Source organism: Coffea arabica, chromosome 2c (genome assembly GCF_036785885.1).
Source record: "Coffea arabica cultivar ET-39 chromosome 2c, Coffea Arabica ET-39 HiFi, whole genome shotgun sequence".
Taxonomy (NCBI): domain Eukaryota; kingdom Viridiplantae; phylum Streptophyta; class Magnoliopsida; order Gentianales; family Rubiaceae; genus Coffea; species Coffea arabica.
In genome coordinates this window covers 39595744-39620224 of record NC_092312.1, presented here as the reverse complement: position 1 = coordinate 39620224, position 24481 = coordinate 39595744, and the positions used below count along the sequence as shown (strand labels likewise).

Sequence of the window (24481 nt, the reverse complement as noted above, 5' to 3'; positions counted from 1 at the left end):
CTTGATCCAAGCCGGTTGACTCTCCGTCAACATATATAGAACCAACGCGTCTGTAGACCCCACTTTACACCAAATTTCGTCCACCAAACACCTCTTACTGGGCCCAAACACCTCAACGGAAACAGAAATTGTAATACTCGAGTATACCGGAATCAAGAGTCTCAATACCCAAAGATTCCCAAAATCAGACTACCGTGGTTCGTTATCTAATCGACCAGGCCCTTGCCGGCTCGACTTGAGTAACTAGCCACGGGTTATGAGCTCAAATGTCACAGAAAGATCGTTGGATACAATAATCCAAACGACGTCCAAACAGACTCAGGTACAGATATCAGATTCAAGTATACACAATAACTAGGCATACGGACAGACAAGAAAACGAGTGTGATAAAATACACCCTTGTCTCAAACGGAATAAACAGATAATACAGTCAATAAAATCACAGAGTGCATGTACGGAAACCAAGTTAAGCAACAAATAAGGGGAGCAGTACACTCACCGGTTCAAGTACAGATACTTCAAAAAAGTTTTCACTTCACTCTGGCTTTAATCGCCAAGAAACCCTAAAATTATTAAAGTAAAACAATTAAAGGTTTCACATCCAAAATCGAGTAAACGAAATGCACAAGTGAGGCTCGACTACAAGTCGTACGCCTTTCTAGGTTAAGTACTAGTACAAAAGAATAAAATATGACTTTTGAGAAAAAATGATAACAGTTGGTTCTAGGGTAACAAACAACTCTCAAAATCCATCATTTTTACCAAGACTAACTCAATTTGAAAGAATTGCGTAGCCCTAAAATTTTGGGCAGCATGTCCTCTGTATTTACCTATTTTCCAGCCATTTATGGCTTCATTGTTTTCCTCAATCAATCCCAAAATCACACACACACCACCAAAATAAGGCCCGAAAGAACGTATAAGTGTATAGCCAAGCAAGGGACATGTGCGGAAATGAAGTTTACGTTCAAAACAAAAGACAGTTTTGATGTTATTTAGCGGAAAGGTCACAAATAGAGCTACACTTATCGGATTGGGGTGTAAGTTATACCGTTTCGAAGCTATGACAAAGAGCTAAAACTTTGATGAAGAACACTCAGTCCAATTTGTAGTGTATCTAAGTCAAAATTGCCATTCACAGAACCAGAATCTCACATTCGGGGGGGTTAACCGCTTTATGCGTAAATGACAATAACTCAGGCTACCGAAGTCAAAACGAGGTGATTCCAGGGGCGTTGGAAAGATAAGACATATACCTACATTTCTTATGAAGACCTCCAAGGCCAAATCATGCATTTTCATGGTCAAAAATGGAAAACTCTACGAAAATAAAAATCTGGACACGAAACAGGGTTCATGGATAGTCAAGGGTATTTCGGTCATTTCACAAGATACAGTACTAGGATCGGCTGAAATTTTGCAGGCAACTAGTTTATACTATTGGCTACAACTTTCATGTTTTGGCAAAAATCTAATTCGGTAAGGATCAGGGTGAAAAGTCACGGTCAGATTGGGTGAAATAACAACCCTGCTCGCTGAACTCCTACCTAGGCCAGTCTGGGTATTTCCGACTTTTCACAAGCTACCGAGCTCAGATTGGGCTGAAATTTTACAGCTAACTATAAACATCATTCTCTACAACTTTCATGTTTTAACCTAAGGCTAATTCGGCCTCTAGCTAGGTGTAACAGTACCGGGCAGAATTGGGGAAAAAAGAAACCCTAATCTGGAAATTTTGGTACAAAACGGAAATTTCCGCAAATAACTACAATTTATACACAATAGCTTCATTTTAGGCTATACCAAGTCATCATCCATGGCCACACAATATTAAACATATGAGAGCAGAAAAATCATGATTAAATAGAAAAATGTCATCAATCTCAACTAAACTCATGAAATAACACCTAAATCCATCTATTTAACTCATACAAGCCACAAATTTAACACTATCAAGAACACAAGAAAGGTTCTTAAGTCAGTCACCTTGCAACTCAAGAGAACAAGCAACTATGCACCAATTCCTTCCAAACCACTTCCAACAATAGCCACACAAACACTAAACTAAAGGTTTTTATGGAGGAAATCTAAGTTTAAACGGTTAGAATTGAAGATTGGAGCTAAGAAAATGGAGAGTTTTCTTCCCTTTTTTCTTGAATGGTGGCCGGCCAAGAAGCTTAAATTTTTGGATTATTTTTGGCAATTTTATGATATAATTGGTAAAGTAATGAATAGTGTGGTCAAAAGGTAAGAATTAGTCACAATGTGACACTTGTCACCCTATTTAATGCATAACTATCCTTTTGTTCCCTCTCACACTAATCCCTTTAGTAATCTCTAGTTATCTCTTAACACCTGCTAAAGTAAACCCGGTATCCAGAACTTAACCTAACTGGCCGAATTTTGCTGAACTTTTCGTACTAGCGGGTCCCACGTCCGGTATACGTTCTTAATTTCTCAAAAACTAACCGATACTAGAAAAATTATTTTAAAACTATATTTACTTATAAAACTTATCTAGAAAATTTTTCCTAATAAAGAAAATGCAGAAAAGCATGTAATTAAATAGGATAAAACCTAGAAAATAAGAAAATTACGGGTCTTCACAGTAGCCACTCTTAAAATCTATCTTGGTAAATATGACTGCACCATACAATTCATCAAGCATATCATCTAAACGAGGTATAGGGTGACGATACTTAATTATGATGGCATTGACAGCACGGCAATCTACACACATCCTTCAAGTGCCTTCCTTCTTGGGGATGAGAATGACTAGAACTGCACATGGACTCATGCTCTCTCGAGCCCAACCTCTCTCTAATAGCTCATCTACTTGCCGTTGGATCTCATTAGTCTCCTCAGGATCCATTTTGTAGGCCGGTCTGTTAGGCAAGGATGTTCCAAGAATGAAGTCGATCTGGTGCTCGATCCCTCTAAGTGGTGGTAGACCATTGGAGATCTCATCTGGAAAAACGTTCTCAAATTCCTGTAATAAAGAGGAGATATCAAGAGGTAAATCATGGAGTGTTTCATGAGAAAGTAAAATCACCTCTTTGCAATATAAAACATAGACAACTTGTTTAGACAAAAGTAAGTTACGAATTTCCCTGTTCTTGGCAAACAAGTTGGACCGTTTCTCCATTCGACTAGATGATCCAGGGGTAGATGTCCTCTTGACTGGTGCCTTAATGATTGCTTTAGAATCGGTTGATTTCTTCGCCAACTCTCGTTCATGCTCCTGTTGCAATCGCAGTTGATCTTCATGCATCTGCTGAGGGGTGAGAGGAACAAGTATCATCTTCTTGTTGTGGTGCAAGAAGGAGTACTTGTTGGTAAAGCCATCATGAGTAGTCTTCTTGTCATATTGCCATGGTCGTCCCAACAAAATGTGAGAAGCTTGCATGGGAATGACGTCGCAAAGGATCTCGTCCTCATACTTCCCAATTCGGAAATGCACCACCACTTGTTTGATGACTTTGATATTCCCACTCTCATTAAGTCATTGTAAGCAGTATGGACTAGGGTGCCTCAACGTGGGCAAGAAAAGATGATCTACCATGAGAGTGCTTGTCACGTTGGTACAACTACCCGTATCGATGATGAGGCTACATACTCTTCCTTTGACGTGACACCGTGTGTAGAAAATATTATCACGGTGGGTCTCATCCACTCTCTTAACCTGGGTCGGAAAAACTCGACGGGCTACTAGAGCAACACCCACATGCTCAGTAGTGGCCTCAACCTCCACCTCGGAATCATCACCTTCATCAATCAATGAAAGCATCTTAGCGAACTCGTCCTCGTCGTCAGATACGACATCTCCGCTCGGTAGGACAATCATAGTACGCCTATTGGAACACTGAGAAGCAATGTGTCCAAATTCTTGGCATTTGAAGAACTTGTCACGGCTTCATGGCTTGGAGGAGTCGAATAGAGACTTGGTGGTTGCCTTGGGTGCCTGCTTTGGTGGCTCGGACTTAGGAGTGAATTTAAACACCCCTGTACTAGGCCGTTCCCGCTCAAAGGTCGAATTGCCCCTCCAAAGAGGCGTGGCTGAGAAGCTAGGGTTTCGAGGGTTACCCCTCCTCTTAAACCTCTTCTCGATCTTGGATGTCTTATCAATTAACTCAGGCATGTCCACATAGTTTTTCAACTCCACCACCTCGGCGATCTCAGGTCTCAGGCCATTAAGAAATCTCGCCATGGTAGCCTCTCTATCCTCCACAATGTCTACTCGGAGCATGGTGATCTCCATCTCCTTGTAGTAGTCCTCCACACTGCGGCTTCCTTGAACTAATGTCTGTAGCCTCTGATATAGATCGCGGTAGTAATGGTTGGGTACGAACCGTTTTCTCATAGTGGTTCGTAACTTCTCCTATGTACTAATGGCCCGCTCTCTATTGTGGCGCCTACTAGTGCGCTCCTGCTCCCACCAGACAATATTGTAATCAGTGAATTCGAGGGTTACCAATTTGACTTTTTGTTCATCGGTGTAGTCCTGGCACTCGAATACTATCTCGATTCGCTGTTCCCATTCTAGGTAAGCCTCTGGACTAGACTTGCTTTGGAATGAGAGAATCTTGATCTTGACCCCCTTTAATCCGTCATCGGTTCTCTGGTAGTCCTACTTGGGCCGACGGATGAAGTCATCTTCCTCGCTATTAGAAGCTAACTCCTCGCCAGATGGTGCATCTCGATGGGCAGCGTTGGACCGAGCTTGAGAAAGCTCTAAGTGGTCCATCCACTGGTGTAGGGATGCCATGGACTCCCTAAGCATGCATTGGAACTCCTGTATCATCGCTTGATTGTGCAACTTGGAGTCAAATTTGGATGCGTCGCTCTCCTCCGACATGATGTAGGTCTCCTGCAAAAATTAGTAGAAAAGAAACAAGTATATATTCCTCACACACTCCCTCGCGTGTTTACACTCAACTCTCGTGTATGTCACTCAAAGAGCACTCTAATAATCTCACCAATACTCTCAAAACCCTTTTGATAGCTTACTTTGAAGAAATTAGAACTCCTCCCAGGCAACAATCAACTTCCAATGTCGGAGCACGAGAGGGTGGCAATCCTCAATGGAATAGCGAATAATGCAATAATTGACTCGAGGGAAAATGAAATGGTCAGGCTCAAATTAAAGGAAACAAAGAGGACTAAGACACTGATAGAAATGAAGAACAGAAGACACGACGCAAAAGAGAAAAATACTCCTTTTTTTTTTTTGAAAACGCAAGCTGCCTTTGCTTGTTGGTAGATCCGAATGATTTTTCTAGAAGGTTGGAAAAGTGGTGGTCAGCTTCCTAGAATGTAGGGATAGGGCCGAAAAGAAAAAAGAAAATAAAAAGGCTAAAGAAACTCCTAAAGTGTAGGAGTAAGTAGAGGCTAAAATGTAGGAAAAACTTCCCTAAAAATTGGGGTAAAAGTGGTGGTTTGGGAGTGTAAGAAGGATGGCTAAAGAAACCCTAAAAACTAGGTGAGAGGGGCGGCTACAAGGTAGGAAGAGGGAAGAAAATTTAGGAGAAAATTTAGGTAATTGATTTTTGGAAACTTTCACAATTAGGAAACCTCAAGGTTAGGAAACCAATTTGGTTTTGGAAAGCCAATCAAAGGTCATAGTTACCCTAAGTTATTAATACCTCAAGGCCATGACTTTTATCCCTCACAAGATAACAATCAAGTGCTGCAAAAACTGATCTCAAGCACTTGACAATTCGGCTCCCTCAAACAAAAACAACTAGTGATGGAAAATCAAGGTGATTTGACTAACCCTTCTCAGGCTCCCCCCCCCAAGATGTTCCCACAAAGTTTACTCCAAAACCAAGGAAACCCTTCACCACGGCTCGGGAGTACAAGAAACTTTTCAAAAGACGAGTGAGACAAATTCCCAAGACCCAAAGTGTTCAAGAATTCCAAGAAGTAGTAGACCAAAACTTTTGATTTGTTTTTTTAGCTTGTAGTTCGGTCCACTATGTAACACTTCGACTGGTTGGCAATAAAATTCTGGAATTTGGCTTGGCCGAAATAATTATTTTGCTTGCTTTTTTTTTTTAATGACAAAGCAAAAGAATAATGGACGGCTAGGGTTTTGGACTTGGCTGGCCACAAGGAATTTGTGTGCGGCCAAGAAGGAAACCAAACCAGATTCGATGCACTTGCCCAATTACGCCCAATACACTTGGGTTGTTTCCAAAAATTTCAAGACCCAAATCTAGTGTTTCAAGAATTTCCAGATTTGATGTAAGTATCAATCAAGACTTCAAGATTCACAATGTTTGTAGTACAACTCCCAAGTCACGGTGCTCAACCCCCCAAAACAGTCCACAAGGTTCACGGTTTGCAAGTAGACAATTCGGACAGCCCACAATGGTTATCCACCCGTGACAACAAAACCCTAAAGTCGAACAGTCAAGGGTAAACAAGGTATGGCAGCCACTCTTTTCTCTTTTCTTTCCCCTTTTTTTTTGACGCAAGAACCCTAAACCCTAAAGACTCACGGACTCACCACAAGGTGTGGCAGCCCCAACAACTCGACAAATAAGACAAAGACGCGACAACCAACCATAAAACAGGATTTTTCAACGCAAGACAAGAGAAAACAATTGCGGACTGACTTGGACAGATTGTATATGCTTTGGACAGATTTTTTTTTTACTCAAAAACACGACAAAACATATTCGAACTTATGTGGGCAGATTGAAGACAACACGGACAGAATTTAGCACAAAACAAGAGAAGGAAAATGACACAAACGAGAGAAAAAAACAACGACACAAGGAACAAGAAAACAAGAGATATACGTGATACCTTCAACTAACTCTGATGCCAGCTGATACGAACGGCACCAATCTTGTGATGCAACCCGTACAGAAAGGTTTGGATCTAGAAGGTAGAGACTCACATTGAAGATGACGAACGCAACGGATCAACTAAACCCGTTGATCACGTGGTCAACGAATCTCGGTATTTGTAAAAGACGCCACAATCTAGCGCGGTCCTAGATTGATAAGTCAATTGAATACCTAAAATAAAAATCTAAGATATTCAAGGTGCTTCAATGAAGATTTGAGAGAACTCTCAATGTAATTTTCTTAATCATCAAAAAATGAATGTAAACAATGACTTAAGACTATTTGTAGCCGTGACTAAGGCCTGACAAAGCTTGGAAAACATGAAGGAAATTCGGCCAACTCTTGGGCTTCTCTTTGGGTCGACACTAGCGACACAACATACGTACCGTAAGCTCGGGGGGCGTTGCCCCCAAGCTCCCACCGGGGCGCGTTGCCCCCTGGACCCTCGACTCGCTAACCGGGCAACGAGACTCCCGAACCAACTCAGCGTAGGGACTAACTCGTTAACTAACTAAAAGTGCTATTGGGCCTACGGCCCACATGGCTTAGACCTCTTTATTACACTCTACTAAATTAGTAATGGGCCATGGACCCCCTTAGCCGAATCATGGGTTTCTAATTTTCAGTGATGGCCGAGACTAGGACAACGAGCCTAGTTTCGTTGAGGCTCTCAATGGCCTTTGACTTTCCACTTGACTCTCGGGCCGCATGAACCAATGTTTGCAGTGTCTCATTCAATCTCTTCGCGCGAGCTCGTGTCATAAGCCCCAATGGTACCCTCACTTGCTCCACTTGGATAGCTCTCTCGACCTCCTCATCATTCATGCCTTATATTCACACTATGAGGCATTGCATGATTTGTACTTGAACCATGAAAGAAAGTTGAGTTTTTTTGTTAGTAATTCACTTACATGTAACCTGTTGATTGGTTTGGGCTTAGGTTACATGTGATTTCTTGAGTGCACTTTGATGGTAGTGTAAAAGCTGAAATTTTGACAAAATCATGTGTAAAATAAGAGGAAAAGTGATGGTTTCTTCTAGTATGCTTTTTAGTTGTATTTGTTTCACTTTAACCTCGAGGTTGGTTGTCTTTTTAGCTATTTGTTGCTGAAAATTACAGCCATAAATTGGAATAAGGAATTCTTTGGTTACTCATGTCCCTTGGCAAATTTACACCTTTGCACTAGTAGTTATTTGGATTTTCTTTGGTTCACCTAAGTTTTGAATGGTTGAACCATAATACTCTATCTTGGTTGTTCTTAGGGTTTGTTGGTGATCAAGGGTATAACCCGAGGGCAAACATTTGACGTTATTTTGTTTAAACTAGTGAGTATCAAGTACATGTTTCTTGATATCTTGATATGAATGATACCTCGTGTTATGTGTTGAATATTGAACTTGATAAGGCGAGAGTGTATTTTATCACACTTGTTCTCCCCTTCTTGAATGATCTTGTACTTGCTTGAACTTAATTGACATGTATGTAAACACCAAATTTTTGGTATAATTTCATTTACTTTTTATTTTCAGTTTTTTATTTTAGTTTTATTCACTTTTTAGTTTTTAGTTTTTTTTAGTTTAGTTTTTATTCTTAGCGTAGAATTTCTAGAAAAAAAAGAAAAAAAAAGGAAAAATATTCAAAAAATATGTTGAGTTGTTTTAACACAATGTTTTCTTAAAGAAAAAGAAAAAAAAAGTGAAAAATGAAAAAAATAAAAAATAATAAAAAATAATAAAAAGGAAAAATGGAAAGTTGCATTTTGTTGTTTCTAGTTTATTTATTTTTATCCAATGTTAATTAAGTTGTTTTTGTTATTATTATTATTGTTATTATTATCAATTTTGTTTAATTAATTAGTTGAAAAAAAAAAAGACGCGGCATGAAGCTGCGTATTGGCCGCAGCTTGCAAGGACAGCCACGGAGGGCTGGATGTGAAGGCAAGGGAGGTTTTGCATCCTCACCATTGGGGTGAGGGTTTAGGAACCTTGGGTTCCATATAAAAGGTAAGACAAACAGCAGCCGCAGGGAGTTTTTTTGGGTACGGGGATAGGAAGTTTAGAGAGGGGACGGTTAAAACCAGAGAAAGCGGAGAGAGTTTCTTGAGGGAGAGAAGGGTGAAGGCAGGAAAATTCTGGAAAAGAAAAGAAAGATAGAAGGGACGGTTAAAAGAGGGTTGAGAGGAGAAAGGGACGGTGATGATAGCTAAGTGAAGCAAGGTGAAAAGGGAAAAGGAAGTGGAAAGTGACGAAGAAGAAGGAGCGACTGGTTTCTGATTGAGAGAAAAAGACAGAAGGGAGGCGCGGCCGTGAGGATTGGAAAAACAGAAAGTGAAAACGAAAAGGGGGGTCGGCTAGATAGAAAAGGAAGGCAAGAATAGAAAAAAACAGAGAGTAGATTGAGAGATAGCAAGCCAGAGAGAGCAAAGGAAAACAAGGAGTGGGTGTGCTGTTGAAGAAACCAGAGGAAGAGCGTTCGGTAGCGGGAAAGATAAAACTTTTGGGCTGAGCAAGGACACCCTATTCATCATCCCAGACCCTGATTTTCCCCTTGAAAGGGATAAAGGTAACGCCTTTCATTTGTTTTGCTGTCCATAGATTATAAAAATCATGTTAGAAAGGTTGAAACTTTGCTGTGATGCTTGCATCTGTTTGCCCTCCACCCTGGATGTTTTGCTTGTGAATTTGTCGATGGGGGAAAGGAACTAGAACTATGGTTTTTATATTGTGAATTTTCCAAGTAAAAATCTGCAAGTGAGCTTAATTTGGAGTTGTTTTTTCAATCATGCGAATGTTTCATTCATTCTTCATGTCACGGGTCGGGCACCAGGAAAATTGCAGGTTTTGTATTCTAATATGTTTGTAAGTTTAGATGATAAAATCCTGCGGGTTTGTGGTTTATATCAAAGTTTTGATTGTTTGGTTGAATTTGTTTCCGTTTGAGATGGTGTTTTGAGGGTAAAATCCATGCTTGAAAAGTGAAGGTTAGCAGCTAGTTTGTTGCAGATTTTTTTTCTTTAGCAGTGGCCGAGAGTTACTGCAGAGATTTCCATCGTAACTTTGCATGAATGAATTGTAGAAATTTGTAGCAGGCATCTTCATGGATTGTGTGATGATTGTCTTGAAAACCCTTGTACAAATGTCTAATACTTTGGTTGCTTTGTGATTCAGTTTGTTAGCATGTTTTCATTGAATGTTCTGGTTTGAAGGTTTGAACAAAGGTTGAGAACCTCGGCTGTTTTGTCCTGGTTTTTTTTTTTTTTTTTTGAAGACTCTCTGTTGGGATCACTAATGATAAATAGTTATTGCTTAAAGTTGACGATTTGGAATTCATGTGAGTTGAGTTGGCTATCAATGAACTTTGTGTATTCTCTGGGTTGCTATAAGCTACGGAAGTGGCAGCAGAAAATTGCAGAAGTAAAGAAGCCTTTGGCATTCGTTTGCATGCATGCAAAATGTTATAAAAATTGCACTTTAACCCCTCTAATTCCCCTTTGTTGCACTAAGGCCCAATTATGGGCTGATTCCTTGCAATTGAGTCTTTGGCAGCATTAACGTTTCAATTCATTTGGCTTGTGTGTCTTCATTGGTTACCATGTTTTGCTAAGGTGATATTTAATGCATGGATTTGTGAACCTTGTGTCTAAATGAGCTTGTGTTCGCCTATTTTCTTGAATTTTCTGAAATAAATTGGCTTTTGGCCTTTTTCTTGCTTTCGGACTTTCAAAGTTTTCTAAAATTTTTCAATTGGCTTTGAATGGTTGATTTATACTTGCAATTGGGTCCTTGGCGGATCCCTTTATTGGAAACTATGTAGTATTTGATTTCATTTAAATTGCAATTAGGAGAGATTTGGTGACTTTGTTATACTTTACTATTTGAGGTACCGTGACCTTTTTATTGTTTTGAAGCCAATTTTCTTTCATTTGGACTCCATTCAAAAGGGGGCGGTATAATTTCTTTTATCCCTTTTTGTGTCTCTCCTATGTGATCTAATGTGCTAAGTGAAATTTGCATGTTTAATTTGCTTTCCTTGCCTCTCTTTAGTTCCTTTACTTTATTTACTCTTGCTTTTAGTAAGTTATTTTTTTAATGGGGTATGTGTACACCTCTTGGCTTGTAATAGTTTGGGATTTAATTATTTTATTCCTTTTCCCCTTTTAGATTCTAGTAGGCCTTCCCCCCTAAAAATGTAATAGTTAGGGCCTTAATTGCTTTGTGTGACTTGCATGCTTAAGTGCTACGTGTTAACTTGCTTTATTAGCCTCTTGCATCTAGTCAAGCATGCTAAGTGTTATGTGTTATGTGTTTATGAGTGTTTGGCATGTCTATTTGCTTTCTATAACCATGAATGAATGTGATGGATGAATGTACATTTCCACTAGTCCAACGCTAGCAGGGATTCATAGAATGGGCTAGTCCAACGTTAGACTCTTAGGGATTTCTCTCGTGAGTCCATGCTTGCATGTTTCACTTCATTTCATGCATTTTTCTTAGTTTTTATCATTTGGCATGCTCCTCGAACCCCTTTTCCCCTCATTTTAGGATTTTTGCATCTCATGCTAGTTATAGGGTACATTTGCCTGAGTGTCCCCTTTCGATAAGGGAAACGAGCGAGTATGGCTACAAAATAGCCTTAGCACGCTAGTTATCCTTTCTAATCAAAGGGAAAATTAAAGTCACAAAGTTAAGACTCCCCGTTCCCGTCTTGATGCATTCCTATAGGATTCATGCATTTTACTCATTCGCTATCACATACACTTCTACTTTATATTCTAACCCTTTTTCCACATTCTCACTTCACACTACCTTTGCACGTTTTCACTCAACTACTTACATTTTATACCATATCACTCGCACACATGCACTTTACATTATTTTCACATCATCATTCTTTACTCACCTTATCTTGTACATCCATTTGCACACTTCCACTTACACACTCTTGTTTTTATCACTTTTTCATTTCACACAAACTCACATTTTCACATGGCATGCATTCATTTCACTCATTTTTTACGTCATTTAGGATTATGTGTGACCTCTCCAAAGGGTCATTATTTGGCTTCACAATTAATGTGATTGGCACCACTCAACCTTTGAAGAGAAATTTTCCCCATGTCCCCTAGGTCTAGGATTTGCATTCATGTAGTACATCCAAATGTAATAAATTCTTTGGTTAAAACAAGAAAATCTTTGATTAAATCACGCAACTAGCCTTGGCTAGGTCGAAGGGGTGCCTTGAATTTTTATCCTTACCTTCCCCTTCGTCAAATGTGACTCCCGAACCTTTTTCGTTGGTTTACGTGGACTAGGAGTCGTTTAAAAGGGGTTTCTTACTACTTTTTCCTATTATTCTAAAAATTCATTTTTAGGTGACTTGGTACACCTTAACTCATTACCAAGTGGCGACTCCGATTTTTTTATTTCAAAAAACCCTTTTTAAACTATAATTTTGGGTCAAATCGTCGCATTCTCAAACCCCCATTTAGACCCATTTTTCTTTTAAATCACAATTCATTTTCCAATCACAAATTGAATCAAAAAATACATTTTTTAAACCATTTATTTATTTATTTATCAAAAAATGGGGCGCGACAGTTGGCGACTCCACTGGGGACATTTGAGAGTCCGAGCAAATTTGATTTAATCAACCTTTTTCTTCTTTTAACCTTTTCATATATCACATTTGGGTGTTTTAGGGTTGCATTTTTCCATTTTAGGATTTTGCATTTCGCGCGTATTAATTACTCCCTCACTCATGCATGTATGATTGGTTGATTGGATGTATGTTTACTTGTTTATCTCGCGCTTGCATTGCATTTGGGGGGGTGTGTGTCACCTTTAGAGCCTCGCATGGTTCTCAACCCTTTCTCTCAAAATAGGTAACACTTCATACGTGCACGTTTATTTATTGTTATCCCATTTTATTTTATTTTCGTGGGCGTTTCCCACACCGCCTTGTAGGATTAGGATCGATCGCCTTGGATAGGCGGATGGTGTGCGCTGCGCTCATAGCGCTACCTAAGGGATCACTCGAGCCACCGATCGAAGGCCTTGGGAATGATGACCCTTTGCCTTTAGGTCTGAAGGCTTGGGGACCTTTTAAACCTTATCGAGTTTAGTTGCATTAGTGAGCCCCAGCCTCATGCATCCATGTTAGAATTTTCCTAGGTTAGAGTCAACCTCACCCTCTTTTAAGCACAATTAGGCACGAGGGAAGGGGTTCCACCCCTTTTATTGGCTTTTATTGTATTTCTTTTCTTAATTGCTCCCAATATGTTATGTGTACTATCAATTGCACTAACCATTCTTTTGTTTTCTTGGATTGCATTCATGTGCCTTAGCAATAAGAGGTCTTTTTGGCACTCTTTTAGTGACTTACCCACTAGATGACTCACATGTTTAAATTTCAGTTATTACACTTGATTTTTAATAAATACATTTCATTTTTAGACCTTTTCCCCCCGATGTATCATTTATGTCCTTTAGGCCATATTGGTCACATATTTACATCGTTTTAATAAATGGCATCACGCATAAACCATAGAAAGGGAATGCCACATAGGGAATCCCGTGTTTAGGAATAAGTCACCTTGTGTCTCGGATACTTAATCCAGTGAGACTTGCACGTTTACATTTTATACCATCCAAAGGGGTAGTGCACAAGGTAAGGTAGGATCCGATCATTTTCATAGAGTGATCTTTGGAATATGAGCATCTAATAATCACTTTTTGGCCATTTTATCAAAAATTGGTAAAAATCCCTTGCGTGAAGGATATTAATTTGAAGAAATTCACAAATGATTCCTCCTATTGAGACGATAAATAAATTGAGGCCAAAATTTGATTTTTAGAAAGTCATAGACTAATGCACCTCAATAATTTTGAAATAACCAATGGCCGGACAATTCAACCAATCCATTTTTGCCTATTCATTCAATAAATCGTCAATTCATTTGACCAATTTACCCTTTTTAGGGTCATTTGACCAATTTACCCTTTTTAGGGTCATTTGACCAATTTACCTTTTTTAGGGGTCATCCGGTAAATTTTGAATAAATCGTCAATTCATTTGACCAATTTACTTTTTTTTTAGGGTCATTCGGCCGATTTTTGAATAAATCACTAATTCAATTTCATTGATTTGGCCAATTTACCCATTTTTAGGGCAACCAAGCCGATTTTGAATAAATCAAGTTTCGTTCAATCTATTTGATCAATTTACCCTTTTTAGGGTGATCTGATTAATTTTGGATAAATTAAATTTCATTCAATTCATTTGACCCGTTTCCCTTTTTAGGGTAATCTGGTCGATTTTAAATAAATTGTCAATGTCATTCAATCCATTTGACCAATTAGGGTTTCAATGACGAATTTCAATTTGGAAACCTAGTCGATTTTGAGAAAACCTTTCATTGCATCCAGACATTTGATCAGTTGGAGTTTTGACCCGTGCTTCACTGAGAAAATTTTATCAAGGAATTCCAATTTCTTCGATAGGAAGTTTGTCAAGGTCAAACCCGTGTGTTTTTGCAAATTCTTGTATCAATCAAAAGTGATCAATCCATTCGGACGTTGACCTCCTTTTGACAAGTGTCTTTCGTCTCTCCAATTGGCCAAATTTTCAAAATTATTTTTCACTCAATGAGTTGATCAGATCCATCAGATATGGTATAGTGCCTACCTCAGAGGATTGCATTTTCATGCTAAGCCTACCTTTGGCATAAAAGGGCTCCCCCGTAGGACATGCATCCGAATTTTCTGGATATCTACTAACTCTTGCCTTTTTCTTTTCTTTTTTCTTTATTGGAATAACTAAGCAAGGTTTAAATCTAAAGGCAATCTTTTCAAAAATTCTCAGGTAATATTTAAACATAGCTTCTCGTCGAAACCCCATCATAACACGATCCCGTACTCAAGCTCAGAGGAGTCGTGTAAATATGAGTTCACAACCGGAACCATCGGATAGGTCTGCTACTACCGCCCAGCCTGAGACTACGAGTTTGGGGGTTCAGCTAACCGAAATGCTTACTAAGTTTGGTGAAATGGCATCTGAGATGGCGGCCCAAAGGAAATTGATTGACGAGCTAATCAGCAGTGGAGTTCAACCCGAACCTACACCCGTCAAGCAGGCTGAGCCAGAACCGTTTGTCATCCCTTCAACTCAAGTCACCGTTACTCCATTTTTTCCTATTCCACCCGAAGGAATTTTCACATATCCCACCATACATTTGCCATACACTTACCCTCCTGATCCTTCATTTTTCCCTACTTACATGCAAGGCCCACAACCTCACATCACCTCAAATATACCCCCTGAGTTACACACTTTTTATCACGCTACTGCTGAGCCTTTCTTGCCAGACCATACCATTCAAAACAAGCCAGAGATAGGAGAATGTTCTGCTCCTGTTGATATGAAGTTGCTCAAGCGCCTTGACCGTTTTGATGAATTTATGAGGAAAAGTCAGGGTTTAAACGAGCAAGGAGTATTGGACTATGATGAGCTTTGTCTCTTTCCAAATGTGCAATTGCCTGAGGGGTTCAAAACTCCGAAGTTTAACAAGTATGATGGGACAGGCAATCCCAAGACACACCTCCGATTGTTCGCCAACAAGTTGGGTAGGCCAACAGATGATGAAAATCTGCCTTTAAGGCTATTCCCAGAAAGTCTGGAGGGGGATGCACTCGACTGGTATTCCAAGCTGAAACCTGAAGAGGCAAAGACCTGGCTGGACTTGTCCAATGCGTTTGTAAGGCAATACGAGTATAATTGCGAGCTGGCTCCGACACGAACCGCGTTGGAAGGGATAAAGAGAAAATCCTCCGAGGATCACAAGACTTATGCCAAAAGGTGGAGAAAAATAGCTGCAAAAGTCGAGCCACCAATGACCGAGGACGAAATCATACGCACTTTCATTAAAGCACATGATCCGCCGTACTTTGAAGAAATTTTCCGCATGACTGGATGCTCGTTTGCCGCTATTGTCAATAAACTTGAAGAGTTTGATGACTTCGTGAAAGTTGGGAAGATTGTTAATGTCTCTGCCCTCAAATCCCAGTTGGATGCCTTGCAAAACCAAGGTAGTAATGGGAAGAAGCAACAATTCAAAAAGCAAGAGGGGGAAACTGCTTTTGTCTGGAATCGAAACCCTGTTCCAAGACCCAAACCTCGACAATACCCTACCTACTCAAACCCTTATCCTTACTATTCAAGCTCTCATCCTGTTTACCATACCAATACCACTCATCCTCGACCTCGCCCTAACTACAACAACTCGCCTATGGCCCCTTTTCAAATATCCCAACCTAACTTCCAACAAGTTCGACCCCGACCTCTCTACAATCAACAATTTCCCCGACCAAACAGACCCATCTACAACTACCCCCAACATACTGGAACCCACGATCAAAATCGTTCTCGAACATTCACCAATTTCGGCCAACCTTTGGACCGATTATATGAACAATTAAAAATCGCCGGTAAAATCGGCAAAATTCCCCCTCCAGCTTACCCTCATGGTATCTCTGGTGGATATAATCCACAGTACACTTGTGTCTATCATTCGGGAGCACCTGGCCACCCAACTACTGATTGTAGAGCACTTAAACAGAAAGTCCAAGAAATGATCGAGGCGGGGGAAATATTGATTAGAAGAAGTGCAGAACAAGGACCGAACATAAGTACAAACCCCTTTCCCGAACACAAAGACGCCTTTGAGGCATCCACCTCCAATGACGAAATTTGAAAATCCTGAAGGGTCTTTGCACAATTTGGATGGCCGAATATCTTCTCTCTCAAAGGGAGTTTCAGTAAATCTAAGGGTTGTTATTTACTAAAGTTCACGAAAACTTTTTCTTGCATATGTGAATAGCTTAATGAAAGCGTCTTTTGCAATTGAGTTTTGTCTTTAGTTTGGAGTTTCATGAAATGCATAATTTGTTTTATTTGTTTATTTGATTATTGTCCTGAATTTTTTTTAATTCTTTAAGATGGCCAAAGATGAAATTACTTGACCCTTTGAATATCATTGTTCTGGAATCCGATGAAGCCATACATTGAAAAATCCCTTCATTGAGAAATCTCTTCTTCGAGAAAGCCTTCATTGAGAAAACCCTTCATTAAAAATTCCCTCGTTGAGAAATCCTTTCTTTGGGAAAGCCATACATTGAAAAATCCCTTCATTTGAGAAAATCCCTTTCCGGCCAGGCTGAAAGTTGATTGGTTAAAGCAGTGTCATCAACGATTGATTCAGATTGATGAAAAGCAGTTGAATGCTATGTACCATGACCAATTTTGTCAAAATTCATGGCCTGTGTTCATAATAAAAGGGACCGCCACCGATCTTCTGAAGAAGGGAACAAAGTGCTAAAGTAATGAAAGATGAAGTCGAAGGCAAGTTTGCTTCAAATTGGTAAAGCTCATTGGATGTTCAAAAGGTATTACCTGGCAGGGCATTCATGGATAGACAGACATATGTAAGAAATTCTTTATTTGATTATGCAAATTACTTCTAGGAAATCATGCAAGAGACGAGGCAAAAGTCAGGCCATCTTTCTTTCCAATCAAAACATTTCATCCCTAGTTGTCCCTTTTGAGCTATCAGAACAATAATTTTTTCGTTTGGCAGCCCCTGAGAATTGCAAACCCCACACTGGGGCAAATTCATTTTGAAAAAGATGATCAGAAAAAAAAAATCCTATACTGGGGCAAATTTATTTTGAAAGAGAAATGAAAAGGAAAAGAGAACCCCACACTGGGGCAAATTTAATTTTTGAAAGAAAAATGTAAAAAGTGAGAAGAATGCAATGAAGAAAATGCAAAGAAAGAAATATCCAATCAAACTGGGGCAAATTTCCTCGGTATCGTTCAAAATTGGAGATAATTTCAAAATGATGCAATCTCAGGTTATTTCACACTTCTCATTAAAATTTGCTTTCAAGCCTCAACTTTTATTGAAAAACCCCCACCTGACCTCATTACAAAAGCACAAAGTCCTGGCTTTAATCACTTGTTGTATTTCTATTGGAAAGTTGCTAATCAACTGACAAGTGATGTTCATGGTGCCTTCGATTAAATCTATAAGGGAAGCGCATTTTACTGATGTCAGCATTTTTTCCAACTTACATTTCTGAGGCGATTATGGTTGAACTCTTCCATTGCTTCCTTAGGTAAAAACCCGAAAGGGCACCTCAAAAGAAAGAAAAAAAAAAGAAGAACAGAGAAAAAGAAAAGGAAAAACAAAACAAAAACAAAAAAAGGTGGGGGCAACCTTGGTGAAAACCCGAAAAGGAGCCAAGGTAAGGTTTTTGCAGTAAGCGAGCACGAGGAGGAACGGCTGGCGACCTGGTTCATGTGGATTTCTCCTCATTTTTGTCATACTTCTGCCAATACTGAATCCCAGAATAAGGATACCCAGAGATTCGAATATGACATCCGTTAGCCAAAGCTGTGTCATTTTGTAAAACATTCTTTTGCAAATACATTCTTAGGAAACTCATTTTTTTCCAAAATTACTTGCATTCATGGCATTTTTGTAGAATTTAATCACAAATGGTTATGAGTGCATTCTTGTGCATATTCATTTTTACATGACATGTGAATTTTTCTTGCATACCTCATTCTTTATCATTGAATTGTGGTAAATGACAATCCCCGTGGTTTATTTCAAAAGCATACTTGGATTCAGTCATCTTTTGGGAATAGTTGAAATTCAGCCAAGCCAGCTATACGGACTTCACAATATGGCAAAGCACATGCCTGGTCGGTTTGAAAATCGGAAAAGCCTCAGGGTGAGAAATCCAACTCAATCGGCTGCCGCAGCAAAAGTTGATAAAGGCATTGAAAGACTCATGTTTACACGATTCTCGAAGGAAAACGGATCAAATGATGGTGGCAATTTCTTTGTTTTTTCTCTCTTGCAGAAAATTACATGCACAAATGAAAGCAATCACACCCCGCACTGGAACCGGTGCCGGAAAGAGTTCTCCAGGGAATAAAGGCAGATCGAAAAATATTGCAAGCAAATTCGATCAAAAGGTACAACAACACGGCAAAGCAGAATCAACTATGGACTCAGGTTGCAAAAACTCAACCCACACAGGGGCAAATTATTTCGACAAGTCTCAAAAAAATCAAAAAAATCAAAAAATCAAAAATCAAAAAATCAAAAAAATCAAAAAGTCAAAAATCAAATCAAGTTCATCACGGCAGGCTCGGGTTTGATCCCACTGTCCGATTGTCTAAACAATTCATTTTTCACCGCTGCTGGAGTATGGGTTTGTCCCGCCAGTAAGCATTTCATTTTCTTTGCTATTGGAGCTGGATTTGTCCCGCCAGTAAGCATTTCATTTTCTTTGCTATTGGAGCGTGGGTTTGTCCCGCCAGTAAGCTCTCCGTTTATCACGTTGGAACTGGATTTTATCCCGCCAACCTCGGCAGAACTGGGTTCTATCCCGCTGACCGCTTACATCACGTTGGAACTGGGTTTTATCCCGCCAACCTCGGCAGAACTGGGTTCTATCCCGCTGACCGCTTACATCACGTTGGAACTGGGTTTTATCCCGCCAAGCTCGGCAGAACTGGGTTCTATCGCACTGACCAATTCATTACACTGGGGCAAATCTTTGGATAATTTTCCAAGCAAGTCTTATACAGCTTTTTCAAACATACCAACATTTCATTTACATCGCTACTGGAGCGTGGGTTTGTCCCGCCAGTAAGCATTTCATTTTTCATTACTACTGGAGTTGGGTTTGTCCCGCCAGTAAGCATTTTCATTACTACTGGAGCTGGGTTTGTCCCGCTGGTAAGTATTTCGTTTTTATCGCCACTAGCCGTGGGTTAGTCCCACTAGTGAGCATTTTCCTTTTTATTTTTATTTTGCCACTGAACATGGGTCAGTCCCACCAGTGAGCACTTCATTTACTTTCCCGTGGGTCTATCCCATTTTACATTTCTGTCTGGGTCAATCCCATTTACATTTCTGTCTGGGTCTATCCCATTTAAATTTCTGTTCGGGTCAGTCCCGTTTAATTTCCTGTTCGGGTCAGTCCTGTTTTAAATTCATATTCGGGTCAGTCCCGTTTTAGAATTCTTGTTCATTGGAATCACTTTGCAGCCGAATAATGCAGGTAAGTATTTGGTGTCTACTTCTTTGTCTCAAGTTTTTCCAAAACTCAGACAAAGAGGGGCAAACTGTAGACACCAAATTTTTGGTGTAATTTCATTTACTTTTTATTTTCAGTTTTTTATTTTAGTTTTATTCACTTTTTAGTTTTTAGTTTTTTTTAGTTTAGTTTTTATTCTTAGCGTAGAATTTCTAGAAAAAAGAAAAAAAAAGGAAAAATATTCAAAAAATATGTTGAGTTGTTTTAATACAATGTTTTCTTAAAGAAAAAGAAAAAAAAGTGAAAAATGAGAAAAATAAAAAAATAAAAAAAAGGAAAAATGGAAAGTTGCATTTTGTTGTTTCTAGTTTATTTATTTTTATCCAATGTTAATTAAGTTGTTTTTGTTATTATTATTATTGTTATTATTATCAATTTTGTTTAATTAATTAGTTGAAAAAAAAAAAAGACGCGGCATGAAGCTGCGTATTGGCCGCAGCTTGCAAGGACAGCCACGGAGGGCTGGATGTGAAGGCAAGGGAGGTTTTGCATCCTCACCATTGGGGTGAGGGTTTAGGAACCTTGGGTTCCATATAAAAGGTAAGACAAACAGCAGCCGCAGGGAGTTTTTTTGGGTACGGGGATAGGAAGTTTAGAGAGGGGACGGTTAAAACCAGAGAAAGCGGAGAGAGTTTCTTGAGGGAGAGAAGGGTGAAGGCAGGAAAATTCTGGAAAAGAAAAGAAAGATAGAAGGGATGGTTAAAAGAGGGTTGAGAGGAGAAAGGGACGGTGATGATAGCTAAGTGAAGCAAGGTGAAAAGGGAAAAGGAAGTGGAAAGTGACGGAGAAGAAGGAGCGACTGGTTTCTGATTGAGAGAAAAAGACAGAAGGGAGGCGCGGCCGTGAGGATTGGAAAAACAGAAAGTGAAAACGAAAAGGGGGGTCGGCTAGATAGAAAAGGAAGGCAAGAATAGAAAAAAACAGAGAGTAGATTGAGAGATAGCAAGCCAGAGAGAGCAAAGGAAAACAAGGAGTGGGTGTGCTGTTGAAGAAACCAGAGGAAGAGCGTTCGGTAGCGGGAAAGATAAAACTTTTGGGCTGAGCAAGGACACCCTATTCATCATCCCAGACCCTGATTTTCCCCTTGAAAGGGATAAAGGTAACGCCTTTCATTTGTTTTGCTGTCCATAGATTATAAAAATCATGTTAGAAAGGTTGAAACTTTGCTGTGATGCTTGCATCTGTTTGCCCTCCACCCTGGATGTTTTGCTTGTGAATTTGTCGATGGGGGAAAGGAACTAGAACTATGGTTTTTATATTGTGAATTTTCCAAGTAAAAATCTGCAAGTGAGCTTAATTTGGAGTTGTTTTTTCAATCATGCGAATGTTTCATTCATTCTTCATGTCACGGGTCGGGCACCAGGAAAATTGCAGGTTTTGTATTCTAATATGTTTGTAAGTTTAGATGATAAAATCCTGCGGGTTTGTGGTTTATATCAAAGTTTTGATTGTTTGGTTGAATTTGTTTCCGTTTAAGATGGTGTTTTGAGGGTAAAATCCATGCTTGAAAAGTGAAGGTTAGCAGCTAGTTTGTTGCAGATTTTTTTTCTTTAGCAGTGGCCGAGAGTTACTGCAGAGATTTCCATCGTAACTTTGCATGAATGAATTGTAGAAATTTGTAGCAGGCATCTTCATGGATTGTGTGATGATTGTCTTGAAAACCCTTGTACAAATGTCTAATACTTTGGTTGCTTTGTGATTCAGTTTGTTAGCATGTTTTCATTGAATGTTCTGGTTTGAAGGTTTGAACAAAGGTTGAGAACCTCGGCTGTTTTGTCCTGGTTTTTTTTTTTTTTTTTGAAGACTCTCTGTTGGGATCACTAATGATAAATAGTTATTGCTTAAAGTTGACGATTTGGAATTCATGTGAGTTGAGTTGGCTATCAATGAACTTTGTGTATTCTCTGGGTTGCTATAAGCTACGGAAGTGGCAGCAGAAAATTGCAGAAGTAAAGAAGCCTTTGGCATTCGTTTGCATGCATGCAAAATGTTATAAAAATTGCACTTTAACCCCTCTAATTCCCCTTTGTTGCACTAAGGCCCAATTATGGGCTGATTCCTTGCAATTGAGTCTTTGGCAGCATTAACGTTTCAATTCATTTGGCTTGTGTGTCTTCATTGGTTACCATGTTTTGCTAAGGTGATATTTAATGCATGGATTTGTGAACCTTGTGTCTAAATGAGCTTGTGTTCGCCTATTTTCTTGAATTTTCTGAAATAAATTGGCTTTTGGCCTTTTTCTTGCTTTCGGACTTTCAAAGTTTTCTAAAATTTTTCAATTGGCTTTGAATGGTTGATTTATACTTGCAATTGAGTCCTTGGCGGATCCCTTTATTGGAAACTATGTAGTATTTGATTTCATTTAAATTGCAATTAGGAGAGATTTGGTGACTTTGTTATACTTTACTATTTGAGATACCGTGACCTTTTTATTGTTTTGAAGCCAATTTTCTTTCATTTGGACTCCATTCAAAAGGGGGCGGTATAATTTCTTTTATCCCTTTTTGTGTCTCTCCTATGTGATCTAATGTGCTAAGTGAAATTTGCATGTTTAATTTGCTTTCCTTGCCTCTCTTTAGTTCCTTTACTTTATTTACTCTTGCTTTTAGTAAGTTATTTTTTTAATGGGGTATGTGTACACCTCTTGGCTTGTAATAGTTTGGGATTTAATTATTTTATTCCTTTTCCCCTTTTAGATTCTAGTAGGCCTTCCCCCCTAAAAATGTAATAGTTAGGGCCTTAATTGCTTTGTGTGACTTGCATGCTTAAGTGCTACGTGTTAACTTGCTTTATTAGCCTCTTGCATCTAGTCAAGCATGCTAAGTGTTATGTGTTATGTGTTTATGAGTGTTTGGCATGTCTATTTGCTTTCTATAACCATGAATGAATGTGATGGATGAATGTACGTTTCCACTAGTCCAACGCTAGCAGGAATTCATAGAATGGGCTAGTCCAACGCTAGACCCTTAGGGATTTCTCTCGTGAGTCCATGCTTGCATGCTTCACTTCATTTCATGCATTTTTCTTAGTTTTTATCATTTGACATGCTCCTCGAACCCCTTTTCCCCTCATTTTAGGATTTTTGCATCTCATGCTAGTTATAGGGTACATTTGCTTGAGTGTCCCCTTTCGATAAGGGAAACGAGCGAGTATGGCTACAAAATAGCCTTAGCACGCTAGTTATCCTTTCTAATCAAAGGGAAAATTAAAGTCACAAAGTTAGGATTCCCCGTTCCCGTCTTGATGCATTCCTATAGGATTCATGCATTTTACTCATTCGCTATCACATACACTTCTACTTTATATTCTAACCCTTTTTCCACATTCTCACTTCACACTACCTTTGCACGTTTTCACTCAACTACTTACATTTTATACCATATCACTCGCACACATGCACTTTACATTATTTTCACATCATCATTCTTTACCCACCTTATCTTGTACATCCATTTGCACACTTCCACTTACACACTCTTGTTTTTATCACTTTTTCATTTCACACAAACTCACATTTTCACATGACATGCATTCGTTTCACTCATTTTTTACGTCATTTAGGATTATGTGTGACCTCTCCAAAGGGTCATTATTGGGTTTCACAATTAATGTGATTGGCACCACTCAACCTTTGAAGAGAAATTTTCCCCATGTCCCCTAGGTCTAGGATTTGCATTCATGTAGTACATCCAAATGTAATAAATTCTTTGGTTAAAACAAGAAAATTTTTGATTAAATCACGCAACTAGCCTTGGTTAGGTCGAAGGGGTGCCTTGGATTTTTATCCTTGCCTTCCCCTTCGTCAAATGTGACTCCCGAACCTTTTTCGTTGGTTTACGTGGACTAGGAGTCGTTCAAAAGGGGTTTCTTACTACTTTTTCCTATTATTCTAAAAAATTCATTTTTAGGTGACTTGGTACACCTTAACTCATTACCAAGTGGCGACTCCGATTTTTTTATTTCAAAAAACCCTTTTTAAACTATAATTTTGGGTCAAATCGTCGCATTCTCAAACCCCTATTTAGACCCATTTTTCTTTTAAATCACAATTCATTTTCCAATCACAAATTGAATCAAAAAATACATTTTTTAAACCATTTATTTATTTATATTTCAAAAAATGGGGCGCGACAATGTACTTGTATTTATACTTGTGCTTGACTTGTAAGTGTTGAGCGGCAGCATGTACCACACTCAATTCGAGTGGGAGGTGTCTCTCATTCCCGTCTCAATACTTTATCTTAATTAAATCGATTGAAGAGTTATCTCATCGATCCTAGTGTTGAGCAATAGCATGTATCACACTCAATTCGAGTAGGAGGTGCCTCTCATTCCCGTCTCAGTAGCTCTATCTTGATTAAGTCGATTGGAGAGTTATCTCATCGACCATATTTGTTCTTGCTTGGATATACTCAAGTATTCCCGCCATTGTTTCTGTTTGGTGTTCGGCTCCAGT

The 24481-nt window shown here is 39.2% G+C and overlaps 1 protein-coding gene across 1 annotated transcript; it reads right to left on the bottom strand.

Moving 5' to 3' along the window:
- Window positions 1-2744: 2744 nt before the first annotated feature.
- On the bottom strand, window positions 2745-3845 carry LOC113724352 (uncharacterized). Its single transcript, XM_027247263.1, has 2 exons — window positions 3593-3845; window positions 2745-3478 (listed from the first exon to the last, which is right to left on the bottom strand). The coding sequence occupies exons 1-2, from the start codon at window positions 3843-3845 to the stop codon at window positions 2745-2747; spliced, it is 987 nt and encodes a 328-aa protein (XP_027103064.1).
- Between the last annotated feature and the right edge of the window lie 20636 nt (window positions 3846-24481).

What these genes read in the sequence shown, in the direction of transcription:
- LOC113724352 (XM_027247263.1), bottom strand. Translation starts at nt 3,845, where the DNA reads ATGATTGTCCTACCGAGCGGAGATGTCGTATCTGACGACGAGGACGAG. An exon ending in TAGCCTCATCATCGATACGG is followed by an intron (nt 3,479 to 3,592) that starts GTAGTTGTACCA and finishes GGAATATCAAAG; the next exon opens with TCATCAAACAAGTGGTGGTG.